General features: G+C 33.2%; 1 protein-coding gene across 11 annotated transcripts in view; it reads left to right on the top strand.

The window, feature by feature from the left end:
- Nucleotides 1–17,499, top strand: part of Atrx (ATRX chromatin remodeler) — a 231,630-nt gene that overhangs the window by 148,387 nt on the left and 65,744 nt on the right. For all 11 annotated transcript variants that reach the window (XM_058584904.1, XM_058584905.1, XM_058584910.1 and 8 more), the window contains 3 exons: nt 988–1,125; nt 2,341–2,516; nt 4,274–4,391. In XM_058584904.1, coding sequence (XP_058440887.1) covers nt 988–1,125; nt 2,341–2,516; nt 4,274–4,391 — 432 coding nt within the window. The remainder of the gene's footprint in view (nt 1–987; nt 1,126–2,340; nt 2,517–4,273; nt 4,392–17,499) is intronic.

Raw genomic sequence — 17,499 nt, 5'->3', positions numbered from 1 at the left:
AGTTACTACTTCTTTTTTTTAATTTTTTAAAAGTTTTTAGTTGTTGATATATGTGGTGCTGAGAATCGAACCCAGTACCTCACAAATGCTAGGCAAGTGCGCTACTGCTCAGCCCCAGCCCCAGCCCCAGCCCCAGCCCAGAAGTGACTTCTTAAAGTCATGTAGAAGATGAATTTTCTCTAATGTGTAACAGATGAAGTTTGATAGCTGGTATTGCTAAGAGCAGTATTTAAGTAATATATGTGTGTATGTCAACCAGCAAGTAAATTGTGTAGGTAGGATACTTCAGTAGACAAAAAAAATGTTTTTGTTTTTTTTTTTTTAAATAGGTCATAGTGTTACTTCTGAGTCACTCTCAACTGGGAGATCTTTTACAGAAGAAAGGTGGTGTTCTCTCCACCCATACCCACATAACAACCAGTTTAATGATACTTTTCTAGTTCAATTTCCCCCAACAGTGAGTCCTAGTTATTAAGAATAATTTAGAAATATTGACTGACTTCTTCCAATTTATTATATTCTTTCTTATAAGGTAACTTTTGTAATTTCACTTTATATGTATATCTAGATCGCTGTTAGCCTTTGCCAGTAAGTTTAACCTAATATGCTAATGCCAAAATACTATCTTCAGAAACTAAAAGATATTTGCTTTATTGAATACTCCAAGTCTTTTTGAGGCATGTTTTGTCCCCTGGTGCTTTTCTTTTCTGTTTTACAATGGTTGACATTTTATTTTTGTCCAAATTTGTATACTCATTTAGTGGACCTTAAGTACCATTTATAATACTACTTTAATTTTCTTCTGGTGGGTTATAATTAATACTAATTAATGCCATATTAGCCAAATACAGCAGCAGATAAACATAATTATACTCCTAATGTTTTATTATCTTCCTGAAAAAACAGTGCTCTAAGAGGATTAAATTTGCTTATGTGCATCACATTTCTAGTTTCATTATATTAAGCATTTTTTATACATTTTTATAGGCCCCGACTTTGTTGTTTGTGATGAAGGCCATATTCTAAAAAATGAAGCATCTGCTGTTTCAAAAGCTATGAATTCTATACGATCAAGGAGGAGGATTATTTTAACAGGAACACCGCTTCAAAATAACCTAATTGAGTGTGAGTTTATTTCTGCAATTATGCTGTAGAGTATTGGTTTGCCTCAAGTGTATTTTTGCAACTTCTGCAATTAGCCTTTTCTCTGTTCGGTGTAGTTCCTGACTATGATCCATGTATGTCCATCCTAGTCTATTGTGAAAGAATACCATATTTTCCAAGTGAGATGCTTTATAAATGACTGATGAACTACCATCAAAAGATGTGCCCTTGTGATTGTGCAGATAAAAATATGGAAATAAAAATATAAAATATTATGAGTCTGAAATACTTTAAAATTTACAAAGGCACATTTCTTTACTCAGGAAATATTGTAAAGATACTTACTCAGTTTTAGGGGAGGTACTGTTAAATAAAAGGAAATGCCCAATATGAACATTTTTAGAAAGGGGGCATTGGAGATGAAAAACCATGCTAAATCTATTGCAGAATAGTTTGTTGAGGCTGAGGATAGATGAGTAAATTCAAGGAAGAGTGTTCTTGTGAAGTTTCTTCATTTTCTTATGTGTGTGGTGACACTAAAGAAGGAAGGTGAAATCATTTAGCAAATAACAAATTGAGTTTTCCATTATACCCTCCCACATTTTCTCTTTCTCATATTTAGACTTTCTTTGCTGCATTACTCCACAGATTTTTACAATAACTTGTTTTCTATTTTATTATTTGAGTTTCTGATTACTGTTTAACTTTAGGCTTTATTTTATCTTTGTTTTAGGGTTTATCTCTGTTAATTTCCCTTTTCTATTATTTTATCCCATTTATAAAATACTACTTCACATTGTAGTATTGGACAATTGACAGCCATTTTAATGACTAATGGTAATGGGGTTTTTTAATATAATCTTTTGTATGGTAGTTTATTATCTCCTTTTATTATTTTTATTCATATCTATGTTTGCTTCATGGGATAGTTGAATCATATGAAAATCATTTTTGGGGTTGTAGACCATGTGATTTATACGTTGTGTCTCTTAAAAGTCATTTTTCAAAAAAATTCCTGTCTAGTATTTAAGGATAATTTTTATTTCAGTTTCTCACCTTATTTAAGTAATCTAGTTGTATTTCAGACTAGTAACCAATGTTTATTCTACACTCAGTTGGATATTCTTTTTACCTTCATTTGGATTGATATGTGGTTTTGAGGTCAGCAATTCATTGGGGGAATTTTTCTAAGTTAAAGGTTCATTAATGTTATTGAATTAATGTCTTCTCTTTTAGATCATTGTATGGTTAACTTTATCAAGGAAAATTTGCTTGGATCCATTAAGGAGTTCAGGAATAGATTTATAAATCCAATTCAAAATGGTCAGTGTGCAGATTCTACCATGGTAGATGTCAGAGTGATGAAAAAACGTGCTCACATTCTCTACGAGATGTTAGCTGGATGTGTTCAGGTACAGACATGTTCCATAAGAATGAAATATTGTCATTTTTTATTGCAATCCCAAAACATTTTCTGAGTTTAAACTTTGTTTTTCTTTTCCCCATTCAGCATATCGTTTTAAATTTATATATCTCGGCCTTGTGTTCAAAAGTTGATGCATCATTGAACTTTTAAAACATTTAATTGAGAATTTTAGCAGACAATTAGCAATTCATTTGTGAAGTTTAAAATCTCATATTGTATTATATTAATGTTTAGATGGGTGGAGGGGGTAGGGAACAATAGAGGTACTTTGAATTTTTTATCCTTTAGACAGCTAGTTCCTTAAAAGCACAAGCTATTATTAATAAGAAATTTCTAATCTTACCTTCATTCTATAGTAATAGTGTTCAGATCCTCACTTATTTGGAATAGTAGTAGGAGAGGTCAGTATGAATTAAGAAAGGAGACTTTTTTGGGGGGTACTGGGAACTGAAACCAGGGGTACTTTGCCACTGAGCTATTTCCTGAGCCCCCAGCCCCCTTTTTTATTAAGACCAAGTCTTGCTAAGTTAAGTGGCTTAGGGCCTCACTAAATTGCTGATGCTGGCCTTGAATTTGTAGTCCTCCTTTCTCGGCCTCCATAGTTGCTGGGATTCCACATGTGTACCTCAATGCCCAGTGAGATGTGTAATCCTTGAGAAATAGTTTTATTACTTTCACGTACAGGCAATAGCCTAAACAGGCTAACAGTGTTTATATACAGACCTTTGGTTAATTTACATTCATGAATAGATAAGTATGTAGAGACTGAGCTAACTATTAATGGATCTCAACATCTGTACCTTTTCAGATATTAAATTTTAATGGTAGCTACAAAGAACCATCACATTAGAAATGCTATCTATTCCTCAGGCTTCATATACTGCCATCATATAAGGCAAAGTCATGCTATTTGGTTTGGTTGGTTACACAAGCTAGTATAAGTACTGTTTTTTTTTTTAATATATTTTTTTAGTTATAGATGGACAAAAATGCCTTTATTTTGTTTATTTCTTTTTTTGTGGTACTGAGGATTGAACCCAGTGCCTTACACGTGTTAGGCAAGTGCTCTACCACTGAGGTACAACCCCAGCCCCTATGTATTCTTTATCTGTACTGCTGCTACTACCCCGGTATCATTTTTCTGATTTGTCTTTTTTCTTTTTTAGCATATTAGTGTTCTGTTTTTTCCTTATACATATGATAAAATATTTCCCAAAGTGTGTGTGCATGTCTTATTTTCTCAACTGGGCAAACATTTTTACTCAGATTATGTGTTATTTGGCACAAATGTATAGCTTACCAATAGTATAACTCAGACCGTACTACAGTTTGATTTATTGGTATTAGAATGTGATTAAAGCAAGTCATTTGTTACCACAACTTACTACATTCCCCCACCATTTTCTCCCCCCGCCAACCCCATTATTCTTGGAGGAGACTGTCCTGAGAACTTAAATTGATTTAAGTGGTCATTTTGTCAAATGACTATTTAAATTAAAAATGTGACTGATATAGTACAGTATCTTTTTATGAGTATACTATATTATCATATGAAATTATTACTATAATAATACATGGATCATTGTGATTTTAGCAAGTACAAATATGGTTTTCAAGTTTTTATGTTTGGTGTTTAGTTATGTGTGTCTTTTAGTTGTAATCAAAACAAGAATTCTTAAAACAGTTCATTACTGTCATGTTTTTAGATTAACTAATTATCATTATCTTTCTTGTTAATTACAGAGGAAAGATTATACAGCATTAACAAAGTTTTTGCCTCCAAAACATGAATATGTGTTAGCTGTGAGAATGACTCCTATTCAGTGCAAGCTTTATCAGTACTACTTAGATCACTTAACAGGTAACCAATATACTTATTGTTTTCATCTTCTCTATAAAGACATACTTTTTCTGAAGAATTTTTCCTTGTCAGTTCCTTTCCAGTTTTGCATTTGAATGGATGTCCTTAAAAGCACAATAGCTCTAATTTAAAAGAAATCACTAATGCTGTCATTAATCTCTAAGAACAAATGAATAAAAAAAATACATGGCATGTATTCCTAATGAATGTTCTTCATTTGTAAGAAGCTATTTCAGAAGAATTATGAATATGGAATAAATCCAGACTAGAAGACACACAGAAATTCTGGAATATTTTAAAAAGTATTCCAATTGCATTAATGTTAAGAGGCATGTAAATGAAATCCATGAGATTGTTTCTTAGTTATCAAATTAATAAAGGTTGAAGGCAAAAAAAGGGCAGAAAGAAGATAGGCATTTAGAATGATCTCCATGTTGTATCAAAATTACAGCTGCTTAATCTACACTGAAATGTTAGCTGAAGTTGTTTTTCTCATTAAGAAGAACTTTTAGTTTGTTATTCTTTGCATTGTTTTTAGAAAACAATGCATTTCTATCTTTCTTTCTTTCTATCTATCTATCTATATACTTTTTAGTGTGTGTGTGTGTCCAGTTCTTTATGCCTGAAGTAGTTCACATAACAAAACCTAGTCTGTGGCTCTGAGGGGAGAGATTTCTTATTTTTTGGTCACTTACTTGGGTTCTTTCCCCACATGATATGCCAAGTTTCGTTAGTGATTGTCGTTTAGAAAATACCCTTGAGGGGGCTGGGGTTGTGGCTCAGTGGTAGAGTACTCACCTAGCATGCATGAGGCACTGGGTACGATCCTCAGCACAGCATAAAAAAAAATTAAAGATATTGTGTCCACTTAAAACTAATAAAGTAAATGTTTCAAAAAACAGAAAATGCCCTTGAGCCCATTGTGGATGCAATGATTGATTAAAAAACCAGAGGAGGATGGAAGTGCGCGCACATTAATTAAAATTATACTTTATGATACTAAAATGCTACCCTTTGTGTAATATTTGAGGTTGTTATTTGATTATTATATCTTGGTCCAATTGGGGATTGAATTCAGGGTGCTTTTCCACTGAGCTATATTGTCAGCCTATTTATTTATTTGTTTAATATTGAGGCAGGAGCTTAATATGTTGCCCAAGCTGGCCTTGGATTTTTAGAAAAAAGTTTAACTTTATTTGTTTACTTTTTTATGTGGTGCTGAGGATCGAATCCAGTGCATCACATGTGTTAGGCAAGTGCTCTACACCTGAGCCACTACCCAGCCCCTGGCTTTGAATTTTTGATCCCCCTGCCTCAGCCTCTGAGTTGGTGGGATTATAGGTGTATGCCAACACATCTAACATAGCAACTTTCTGTTTTAAGGAGAATAGTAGTTGAATATTAATATTTTATAGAACTGCTGTCTTTTAAAACAACTTTTGACTGTGGAAGGAAAATTTAAGTTCTTATAGGGCACACATTTTCATTTGACTATTGGTAACTGTTAGATTTATTGTACTATTCTATTTTGAACAATAAAAATTGTAGATACAATGAAGTAACCAAATATAAGTATCCCAATGAGTGAATTACACTGTAGTTTAAGAAAAAGAAGAGTGTCCAGAAAGGATACCAACTTTTCTAATTTATATAGTATTTTTCCTTTTATGCATGTTGTTTTATTTTAAGTAAAGTAATACCTTTGTAGTATTTTTAAATATTAGACATTCATCTATATTTTAAAGTAATGGAAATTCTTTTTATTTATTTTCTATTATTTATTTATTTAGTTTTGTGGTGCTGGAGATTGAATCCAGGTCCTTGTGCATGTGATGCAAGCAGTCTACCAACTAAGCTATATCCTAAACTCAGGATTCAGCTATTTTTAAAAATTGGAATTAATACCTCAGATACACATATTCAAATATCATTTTGTGAACAATACAGTATTTAAAAGAGTTTAGGGGGTACATTCTGATCACTATTAATTGATAGAAATATTTGAAGCACTAATTGCTAAAGGTTTTAAACTCTGAATGCATTATTATTAAATTATTTTCTGATTAATGAATCTAGATGCAAGGTATTGGTTTTCATGGTGTGACACTTTTGTTAAAGTACAATAATGTGTGTTAATTAGCCTCCTTTTGAAAGCATGCACAAAGGCCAAATGGAAGCCAAGTGTGGATGTGCACATACCTGTAATCTTGCTCCTCCAGAGGCTGATACACGAGTAGGTAAGATTGAGGAGAGCTGCAGCAACTTAATAAGACTGTGTCTTAAAATGAAATATAAAAAATGCTCAGTATGGAGGTCAGAGGTAAAGCACCGTTCGGTTCAGTCTCCTGTACTGCCCTGCTCCCCAAGAAAAATCCAAATGGGTTATATTAATGAGTATTCTGTCTTGATTCTCACTATAAGTCATTGGGGTATTTCTCTTGGAATTTTATCCGTGCATTGAAAATGTTTGGTAAATTATCTTTTATGTTATGTATTTTAAAAAGTCTTTTGTTCCATAATAGAATTTTTAGATTGTGCTTTGTTTTTTATTTTAGTTTTATTAGGAATGAGTTATAGTACATTTAATACACTGCAAAAAGAAGGAAGACACTGGAAATGAATTTTGAGAAAATAAAAAAATCTCTTTTTTTACAGTAATTTTTAAATTGTTAAAAAATTGTATATATTCATGGAATACCATGTGATGTTTTAATACATGTACACATTGTCTAATGTTCAAGTAATAGTTAATATATATCTCTTCAAACTTACTTCTCCTGACTGTAACCTAGTACCCATTGGCCAATCTCTATTCCTCTCTACTTTCCCCAGCCTCTTTTAAACAACATTTTATTCTTAATTTCTATGAGATCAACATTTTTAGAATCACCTATGTTACATGATGTGCCTCCATATTTCACTTAACATAATGACCTCCAGTCCTAATGACCTCCAGTCCTAATTACAGCAGTACATCCTTTTTATGGCTGAGAGGTATTCCATTGTGCATATGTGCCATTTATATTATTAATTCATTAAATAAGGACACTTGTTTCCATTTCTTGGCTGTTGTGCATTGTGCTGCATTAAACATGGCAGTACAGGTATCCTTTCAACATACTGGTGTCCTTTCTTTTGGATGTATACCTATAAGTTTGATTGCTGGATAATATGATGGTTTCATTTTCAATTTTTGAGCAACCCCATACTGTTTTCCACAATGATTAATTTACATTGCCACCATCAGTTTATAATGGTTTCCACTTCTCCACATCTTGTTACCTTTTTTATTTTTGATTATATCCATCCTATCAGGAATGAGAAATAACTCATTATGATTTTTTTGTACTGAGCATTTAATCTAGGGGACACTCTATCTCTGAGCTACATCCCCACCTCTTTTTATTTTCTATTTTGAGACAGTTGCTTAGGATGTCACCAAACCACTGACACCTAGCTTTGAAGTTGCAATCTTTCTGTAGTCACACAAATCTGTAATCATTGTGATTTTGATTTGCATTACCCTGATAATGGTTCCCATTTTCTTTTTTCTTTCTTTATTGGGGGGAGAGGGTGGTACTTAGGATTGAACCCAAGGCCTCAAACATGCTAAGGAAGTGCTTCACCAATGAGTTTCATCTTCAACCCTCCTTTTTTTCAGTGTCATTCCATAGGCTGCCTTTTATTAAAAGGTTTCAGAAGTTCTTAGTAACATATAATTGTATGCATTCAGTAAACAATTAGGTTTTATAAGAATATGAATATGTGGTCTTTTAAATAACTAATTATTAGTCTGAGTTTAAACTTAAATCAATATTACAATCCATATACTGTCTTGAGTTTTATAGTGATGCAAAAGTGGAGCACATGGCTGGTCATGTTGTGCACACCTGTAATCTCAGTGACTGAGGAGGCTAAGACAAGAGGATCACAAGTTCAAAGCCAGCCTCAGCAACTCGGTGAGGCCCTGAGCAAAGTAGTGAGACTCTGTCTTAAAATGAAAAAACATAAATAGGCTGGGGATGAGGCCCAGTTGTTAAGTACCACTGGGTTCAATCCCTGGTACAGAAAAAAAAAATAGTACATTGAACGATAGCCCACAGAACTGGAGGAAATATATTCAAATCATTTTTTATCATTTTTTCTGAATAGGGATTGATATCCCGAATATATGATGAATTCTTATAATTCAGCAACAAAGAAACAAACCACCTATATCAAAAATGGGACCCAAATTGATATTTCTTCAAAGAAGATATATATAAATATCCAGTAAGCACATGAAAAGATGGTCATCATCACTAGTTATTAGGGATGGGAATCAAAACCACAGTGAGACACTGTTTTGTGTCCTTAGGATAGGCATTATCAAAAAAAGAAAAGGCAGTCTAAGAAATACTGCTTATGGTGTGGATACAGTGGAAACCTTATATATTTCTGGTAGGAATGTCAGATATTATAGCCAATAGAGAAAAACAGTGTGGCATTTTTCAAAAGTGATCCAGAATATCCAGCAATTCTATTTGTAATATTCCCAAAAGAATTGAAAGGAAGAACTCGGATAATTGAACCCCCAAATTTATAGCAGTGTTATTTATAATTGCCCAAAAGGTGATGGGCACAGTGACAAATACCTGTAATCCCAGCAACTTTGGTGGCAGAGGTAGGAGGATCTCAAGTTCAAGCCCAACCTTAGCAACAGAGTGAGACCCTCAGCAACTTGGTGAAATTGTGTCTGAAATAAACAATTCTGGCAATGTAGGTCAGTGTTAATGTGCCTAGTACCTAAATAATAAGAAAAATAAAACAAAAATGTACAATCAACCCCAGTATAGACTGACAGATGAATGCATTAAAAAATGTGGTATAGATATACAATGGAATATTATTTAGGTTTCAAAAAGGTAGGATAATTCTGACACATTCTATAACATGGATGAACCTTGAAGACATTAATATATAGTGAAATAAGTCAGACATAATTGTAATACTTGTATAATTCTGGTTATGGGTACCTACAATAGTCAGACACATACAGGCAGAAATTATAATGGTGATTACCAAGGGCTGAGGGAAGAAGGGAATGAAGAGTTATTTTAAGAGGATGCACAGTTTGTTAGGAATGATAAACTTCTAGAAATGGAGGGTGATTATGCTTGTAGAGCATTTTGATTATGCTTCATGTCAATCATTTGTGAATTTACAATTATTAAAATGGTAATTTTTTATTTCATATCAAATAATAATATCCCCAAACAGAACTCAGTAATAGCTTTTGTGTCTAAAAATGCCCGAGTCTAAGTTCTGACTTTTAGAGGTTGATTCTGTGTATTTGGACTGGGGCCTGTTCATTGGCATTTTTGTAACCCTTCAGATGATTTTGATAAACACTTCTGATAACCATTTGATAATCATTGCTATAAAGTGTTTACTTGATTATTAGGTAGTTACATTTCAGATGAGAGCTGAGACTTAAATGAGTGAGTGTTAAGTAGCCAAAGGAATCATGGAGAAATGATACCAAAACGTTAACTGAGATTCTTTCCTTTATGTGGTAGAAATATTAATTCTTTATTTTATTTTATTTGTTTTACATCTCTACAAAAATTGCAGAATACAAGTAATCTAAATGTGTGTTTATATAATCAGGAAAACTAAGTTATTAAATATATAAAATTAATACTATATATATCAGTACTGGGGGTGAATCTCTGAGGTGCTTTATCAGTGAGCTATATCCCCAGCCCCTTTTTTAGTTTTTATTTTGAGACAGGGTCTTGATAGTTGCTCATACCAGCCTCAGACTTGCAGTCTTCCTGCCTGAGCCTCTCAAGTACCTGGAATTATATGTTAATTTAAATCTTACATTTGAAAATATCATAACTAACATTGTGATAACATAATTCAAGGTTGAGGAAGAATGTATAATAATTATCAAAAGTAGTCATGACATTAGAGTCATCATTGAACATTAGACACCACTGAACTGATAAGATAAAATGATATGGAGTATTGTTAAGGATATAGTGAATTGGGCTCTTTAATGCTTATATTAATTTGTCTTTAACTAGGTAAGGTATATCATAATTATTTTCAGTTTTAAGCCTTTATCCAAAGGAGAGGTCTAATAATGTGTACAGAAATTTATATTCAAGAATGCTTATATCAGATTTTTAAAGCTTTTTCCCCTCCTTGCAGAAATATGTGTTCATTGTGGAATGTGTATGAAATATTGAAATGTGCAAATGTGAGAATAAGAGTAGCGATTGTGTCATAAACCACAAATTGGAAGTGGTATTTTTATTAGGTATCCTGCTTTCCAATTTTTTAAAGTGTATATGTTCTTTATTTGTGTAGGAATGTTTTTTATTTTGTTTATGGATTATCTATAATTAAGGAGCATTAAAAAACACTAGGAAAATATTTTTTAATGACTGGAATTTTACAATCCATCTTTTTATTTAATATTAACTCTTTTTATTTTTGTCATTATTTGTAATAATGAAAATTGGAAATTAACCAAAAATCTCAACTTTTGGGGTTTATTTATTTATTTGGGTACCAGGGATTGAACTCTGGGGCACTCAACCACTGAGCCAAATCGCCAGCCCTATTTTATATTTTATTCAGAGACAGGGTCTCACTTAGTTGTTTGCTTACTGCCTCGCTTTTGCTGAGGCTGGCTTTGAACTCAGGATCCTCCTGCCTCAGACTCCCAAGCCACTAGTATTACAGGCATGCACTATGGCACCTGGCTGGGGATAGTTTAGATTATGATACATCAATTTAATCTAATGCCATGAAGTAAGATACATTAAATATAATAATCTATGTACCATAATGCCTTAATAGGAATCTATACAATGTATCATGTATTAATGGTTATAAAACAATGCATAATTCTGTGTAGTATAAAAACATATGTATCAAGGCCAGGTGCACTGTTGTGGTGCACATTTGTTCTCCCAGTGACTTAGAAAGCTTTAGGAAGATGATGGTCCGTCCAAGGCCAGTCTCAGCAACTTATCTAGAGCCTGTTTCAAAATAAAAAGGACTAGTTAATGGGTTCAGTGCCCAGTACAAAAAACAAAAAAAGTACACATATCTAGTATGCAAAGATATTATGTGTGTTGAATTCTCTCTTCAAATTTTGCTCTGTCCCCCCCCCCTTTTTTTTTCTGTTTTCATTTCTTTCTTGTCTCTCTCTCTCTCTTTAAGAAACAATCCTACCAACTGAGTTCTGTGAGTGGTGTATACCACTATTGTGGCTTGCTCCCTCCTTATTTCCTTCCTCCCTCCCTCCCTCCCTCCCTCCCTCCCTCCCTCCCTCCCTTCTCTCCCCTTTCTTCCCTTCCCTTCCCTCCCTTCCTTCCTTCCTTTCCTCAAGCTACACCTCAGGTAGTACATCCCAAGCCCATTTTTTTTTTTAAAAAAGGTACACATGGCAGAGTGTTTTTGACATATTACACATACATGGGGTATAACTTATTCTAATTAGGATCCCATTTCTGTGGTTGTACAAGATGTGAAGTTTCACTGGTCACATATTCACATGTGAACATACATATAAAAGTTATATGTCTGATTCATTCTACTATCTTTTCCATTCCCATTCCTCCTCCCCCTTTGTCTAATTCACTGAACTTCTATTCTCTACATCCCCCATTTTGTGTTATCACCTGCATATCTGAGAGAACATTCAACCTTTGTTTTTGGGGGATTGGCTTATTTCACTTGAGCATGATAGCCTCCAGTTCTGTCTATTTACTGGCAAATGCCATAATTTCTTCTTTATGGCTGAGTAATATTTCATTGTGTATATACCACATTTTCTTGTCCATTCATCTGTTGAAGGGCACCTAAGTTGGTTCTATAGTTTTGTTATTGTTAATTGAACTGCTATAAACATTGAAGTGGCTGCATCACTGTAGTATGCTGCTTTTAAGACCTTTGGGATAACTGGGTCAAATGGTGGTTCCATTCCTAGTTTTCTGAGGAATATCCATAATGCTTTCCATAGTGGTTGCACCCATTTGCAGTCTCACCCGCAGTGTTGAGTGTACCTTTCCCCCCACGTCCTTACCAACATTTATTGTTACTTGTATTGTTGATGGTTGCCATTCTGACTGGCATCAAATGGAGTCTCGGTGTAGTGTAACGAACATGGAAAGGTCTCCCTTGTTCTTTGATAGGCAGAATTAATATTATCAAAATGGCCATACCAAAAGCACTATACAGATTCAATGCAATTCCTGTTAAAATCCCAGTGATGTTCTTCATAGAAATAGAAAGAGCAGTAATGAAATTTATTTGGAAAGATAAGAGTTTCAGAATAGCCAAAGCACTCCTTAGTGAGAAAAGTGAAGTAGGAGGCATCTCATTATCAGATCTTACAGAGCTATAGTAACAAAAATGGCATGGTATTGTCTCCAATATAGACATGAAGACCAGTGGAACATACCAGAAACAGAAAGAAACCCACATTCCTACAGTTATCTCATACTAGACAGAGTTATCATAAATATATATTGGGGAAAAGATAGCATCTTCAACAAATGGTGCTAATAAAACTGGAAATCCATATGTAATAGAATGAAATTGAACCCCTATCTCTCACCATGCACAAAACTCAACTCTATGTGGATGAAGGACTTAGGCATTAGACCAGAGACCCTGTGCCTACTAGAAGAAAATGCCAGCCCAATTCTCCATTATATCAGTTTAAGAACAACTTCCTCAATAAGATTGCTAAAATGCAAGAAATAAATTTAATAATCATTAAGTGGGATGGTATCAAAGTAAAAACTTCTTTATGGCAAAGGAAACAATCAAGAATGTGAAGAGAGACCCAAGCCCCCTTTCTTAAAATTTATTTATTTATTTAAATTAGACATATATGACAGCAGAGTGCATTTGCTTTCATTGTACACAATTGTTGCACAACTTCACATTACTATGGTTGTACATGATGTAGTGTCACACCATATGTGCAGCCATACATGTACCTAGGGTAGTAGTGTCTATCTCATTCCACCATCTTTCCTGCCCCCCCCTCCCCCGTGCACCCTCCCTATTCTTCCTCTCCTTTGCCCAATCAAAATTCCTCCATTTTTCTTATGACTCCCACCCCTCCATGTTAGGGATCAGCATCTACTTATCAGAGAGAACAATCAGCCTTTGGTTTGGGGGGATTGACTTACTTTGCTTAGCATGATGTTCTCCAGTTCCATCCATTTACCTTTTAATTTTAACTTGAGACAGGGTTTGGCTAAATTGCTGAGGCTGGCCTCGAATCTGCCTTATCCTCTTTGAGTAGGTGGGATTGCATTGTTCACCAAAATACTCAGCCTTCTTTTTCTTTTGATATTTATCAAGCTTTCTTACTCTGTAAACCATTTCTCCAAAAGATCATTTGATAGATCTCCCCCACCTTTTCTCTCTGCAGTACACTGGGTTGCCCTACCACTGACCTATATCCCTAGCCTTTATTATTCTATTTCTTTCCTTTTATGTTTGTTTATTTTTAGTTACTAGTGATTGAACTCAGAGTTGCTTTACCACTGAGCCACATCCCCGGTCCTTTTTGTTTTTTTATTTTGAGATGGGGTCAAACTAAATTGCTTAGAATTTTGCTAAATTTCTGAGGCTGTCCTTAAACTTGCAGTCTGTTTCAGACTCCCATGTGTTCCACTGTGTGAAGCTCATTGAGGCTTTTAAAAAAATTTAGTTGTTGATGGGCTTTATTTTATTCATTTATTTATATATGGTGCTGAGAATTGAACCCAGTGCCTCACACATGTGAGGCGAGTGCTCTACCACTGAGCCACAACCCCAGCCCTCATCGAGGCTTTGATATGCATTTTTCTAAGAATTCGTGATGATGAGCACCTTTTTATATACTTGTTTGCTATTTTTGTGTCTTAATTGGAGAACTGTTTATTCAGGTTCTTTGCTCATTTTTAAATTAGATTATTCATTTTCCCCATACCTTTATTGAGGTAAATTTGAAGTACAATAAAATGCACATATTTAAAGTATGAAATTTGATCAGTTTTGAGATGTATGTAACCAATACAATCAATATAAAAAAATTTCCAGTACTTTTTTAAAAACTTGAAATCATGCAGTCTGTTTCCTGCATGATTTATTACATTAGGAATCAGTCACTCTAAGATACATAAGACCCCACCCTCACATCAACTATTTCAGAATTCAGTGGTGCACTTCTAAGTATCTCTGAGGTCAAGGAAAAAAGCACAAGAAAAGTAGATAAAAAGTGTTTTGAACTCAAAATAAAAGCTTAAAATATCAGGCTCTCAGGATGAAACAGTACTCAAATGAACATTCATAACTTAAAGTAGTTGTATCAGAAAAAAAATCTAGAATAACATAGATTACTCATTTTTTTGCTACAGATATATTTTTATAGTAACCTCTTATTTGATACATGGTTTGGAAATATTTTCTTTCCATCCATTTTCTTATTATTTTCTTCATTGCTTTCTTTGCTGTACAAGTACTTTGTAGTTCAATGTGGTACTACTTGTTTATGTTTACTTCTATGTTTTTGTGCTTTTAGTGAGCTATCCATAAAATCTTTGCCAGGGCCAATATCAAAAGTTTTGTTTTGTAGTGTAAAATATTCTTACCTGTTTCATTGTTTTGCATGTATGTATATATATATATATATAGTTTTCCTATTACTTCTGCTTTTCTAATTTGGATGCTCTTGCTAGTTCTTCTAGTACTATGCAAAATATTGGCAGCCAGCATATATATCCTTGCCTTATATTTCATCTCAGAGTAAAAGCATTTCCATTTTCTCCATTGACGTGATACTGAGGAAATTTCCTTGTATACCTATTTTGTTGAGAGATTTTTTTGTCATGAAAGAATATTGAATACTGTTAAATACTATTTGTTATTTAGATGATTAAGATAGTTTTTTCACATATGCCAAGCAAGCACTCTACACTGAGTTGCTCTTTCTTTTTGTTAATGTGTATATTACATTGGTTGTTTTACATATGTTAGTTCTGCCTGTCATCCCAGGAATAAATCATAGTTGTCATGGTGTATCATCATGTTGCCATACTGTTGAGTTAGGTTTGTTGGTATTTTATTAAGGATTTTAACATCTATGTTCCCAAGTGATATTTGTCTGTAATAATACATGTTTGGCTTTGGTATCAGGGTAATGGTGGCCTCGTAAAAAGAGTTTGGAAGTATTCCTTCTAACTGTATTTTTGGTAATTTTTGGTAAGAGTTTAAAATGAATTTGTATTGATTGATTCCTTGAATATTTGGTAGATTCAGTCTTTTTTTTTTTTAAGATAGGGCGAGAGAGGGAGAGTGAATTTTTAATATTTATTTTTTAGTTTTCGGTGGACACAACGTCTTTGTTTGTATGTGGTGCTGAGGATCGAACCCGGGCCGCACACATGCCAGGCGAGCGCGCTACCGCTTGAGCCACATCCCCAGCCCTAGATTCAGTCTTGAAAGTCTTCTTTATTCAGAAAATTTTATTACTCCTTCAGTCTGTTTATAATTGTTCTGTTTTTGCTTTCTTTTTACCTTGATTAATTTTTGGAGGGTTGTATGTTTTTAGAAATTTATCCATTTTTTGAGGCTTTTCAGTTTTTTGTATATAATTGTTTATATATGTCCTTCATGATCTTTTTTTATTCCCAAGGCATCAGGTGTAATTTCTGATTTTATTTATTTAAATCTTCTCTCTGTTTTTCTTCATCTAGCTAAGTGTTTGCATTTTATTAAAAAAAAAAAAAAAACTTCTGGCTTTTCTGATATTCTTTTCTATAGCTTACCTAATCTCTGTTTGATTTATTTCAAGATACTTAAGGTATAAAGTTAGGTCGTTTATATGTGTGTGTGTGTGTGTGTATAATGTGTGTGTATACGCATATGTATAATATATACATATATATGTATATATGTATTTGTATATGTGTATATATATATGTGTGTATATATATTGTATATACATATATGTGTGTGTATTTATTTTTACTTTTTAAATTTAGATGGGTATTGTTACAAACTTCTTTAACATTCTTCTTATTACCTAAGTATTTTCTTTGACCACATTAGAAGGAAATTAAAAACAGTAATTAAATGAAAGTTTAAAAATTCACCAATATGTTTAGATAACTCACTTCTAACCAACCCATGGTTCAAATAAGAAATCACTAAGGAAATTAAAAAAATATTTAGACATCAATGCAAATGAAAGCACCTAGGTATCAGAATATAGGGTGCAATTAAAGCAATCCTTAGAGGGAAATATATAGTTACGAAATCCTTATGTTCAAAAAGAAGAAAGAACTTTATAATCTAACTTTCCATTTGAAAAAGTAAAATAAGAGCAAACTAAACACCAATTAAGTGAAAGGAGGAAATAACAAATACTAAGATTAGAAAACCAACAAAGAAAATCACTGAAACCAAAAGTAGGTTCTTTGAAAGGATTAACATAGTTGATAAGACTTTATACTTACAAAGTAATAGAAAAGACATAAATAAGGAATGAAACAGTATATGACTGACCTTAGAGAAATAAAAGCAATTATAATAAAATGTTGTAAGCAGTTGTATTCCAAGAAATTAAATACTTTGTTTTCAGAGTAATGATTTCTGTTACACACAATGGAAATACATCTGTCTGGCAAAATAATAAGTACAGATTTATATTAAGTTTTTTATTTTCATTTTTGTTACTAAATTTTCTCTCCTAATGCTTGCTAATTACTGGTGAACTAATATGGTTTAAAACTGGATAGTGGGGATGAGGTTATGTGCTTAATGTGTGCAAGGCCTTGGATTCAATCCCTAGCACCGCAATTCCAAAAAACTATGAATAGGAAAATATGTTATTACTTAAATGTTGTTTTTATCCTTTTAATTTTTGTCTTGCCTTTTGCTACCTTGATAATTTTACCATATAATGTAATGTGTTTTCATTCCCTTTTCATTTTGCTTTTATTTAAAGATACTTCAATGGTATTATGCTGGACAGAATAAAACCAATATTTACAATTTTTAGAAGTACATTTTTTTGAACAAGCGTACTTGGAGAAAGTTGCTACAGGAC

The sequence above is a fragment of the Marmota monax genome, unplaced genomic scaffold (assembly GCF_021218885.2).
Source record: "Marmota monax isolate L192 unplaced genomic scaffold, Marmota_monax_Labrador192_F-V1.1 WCK01_AAM20220418_F8-fsc00192, whole genome shotgun sequence".
Classification (NCBI taxonomy): Eukaryota; Metazoa; Chordata; class Mammalia; order Rodentia; family Sciuridae; genus Marmota; species Marmota monax.
This window is presented reverse-complemented; position numbering and strand designations above follow the sequence as displayed.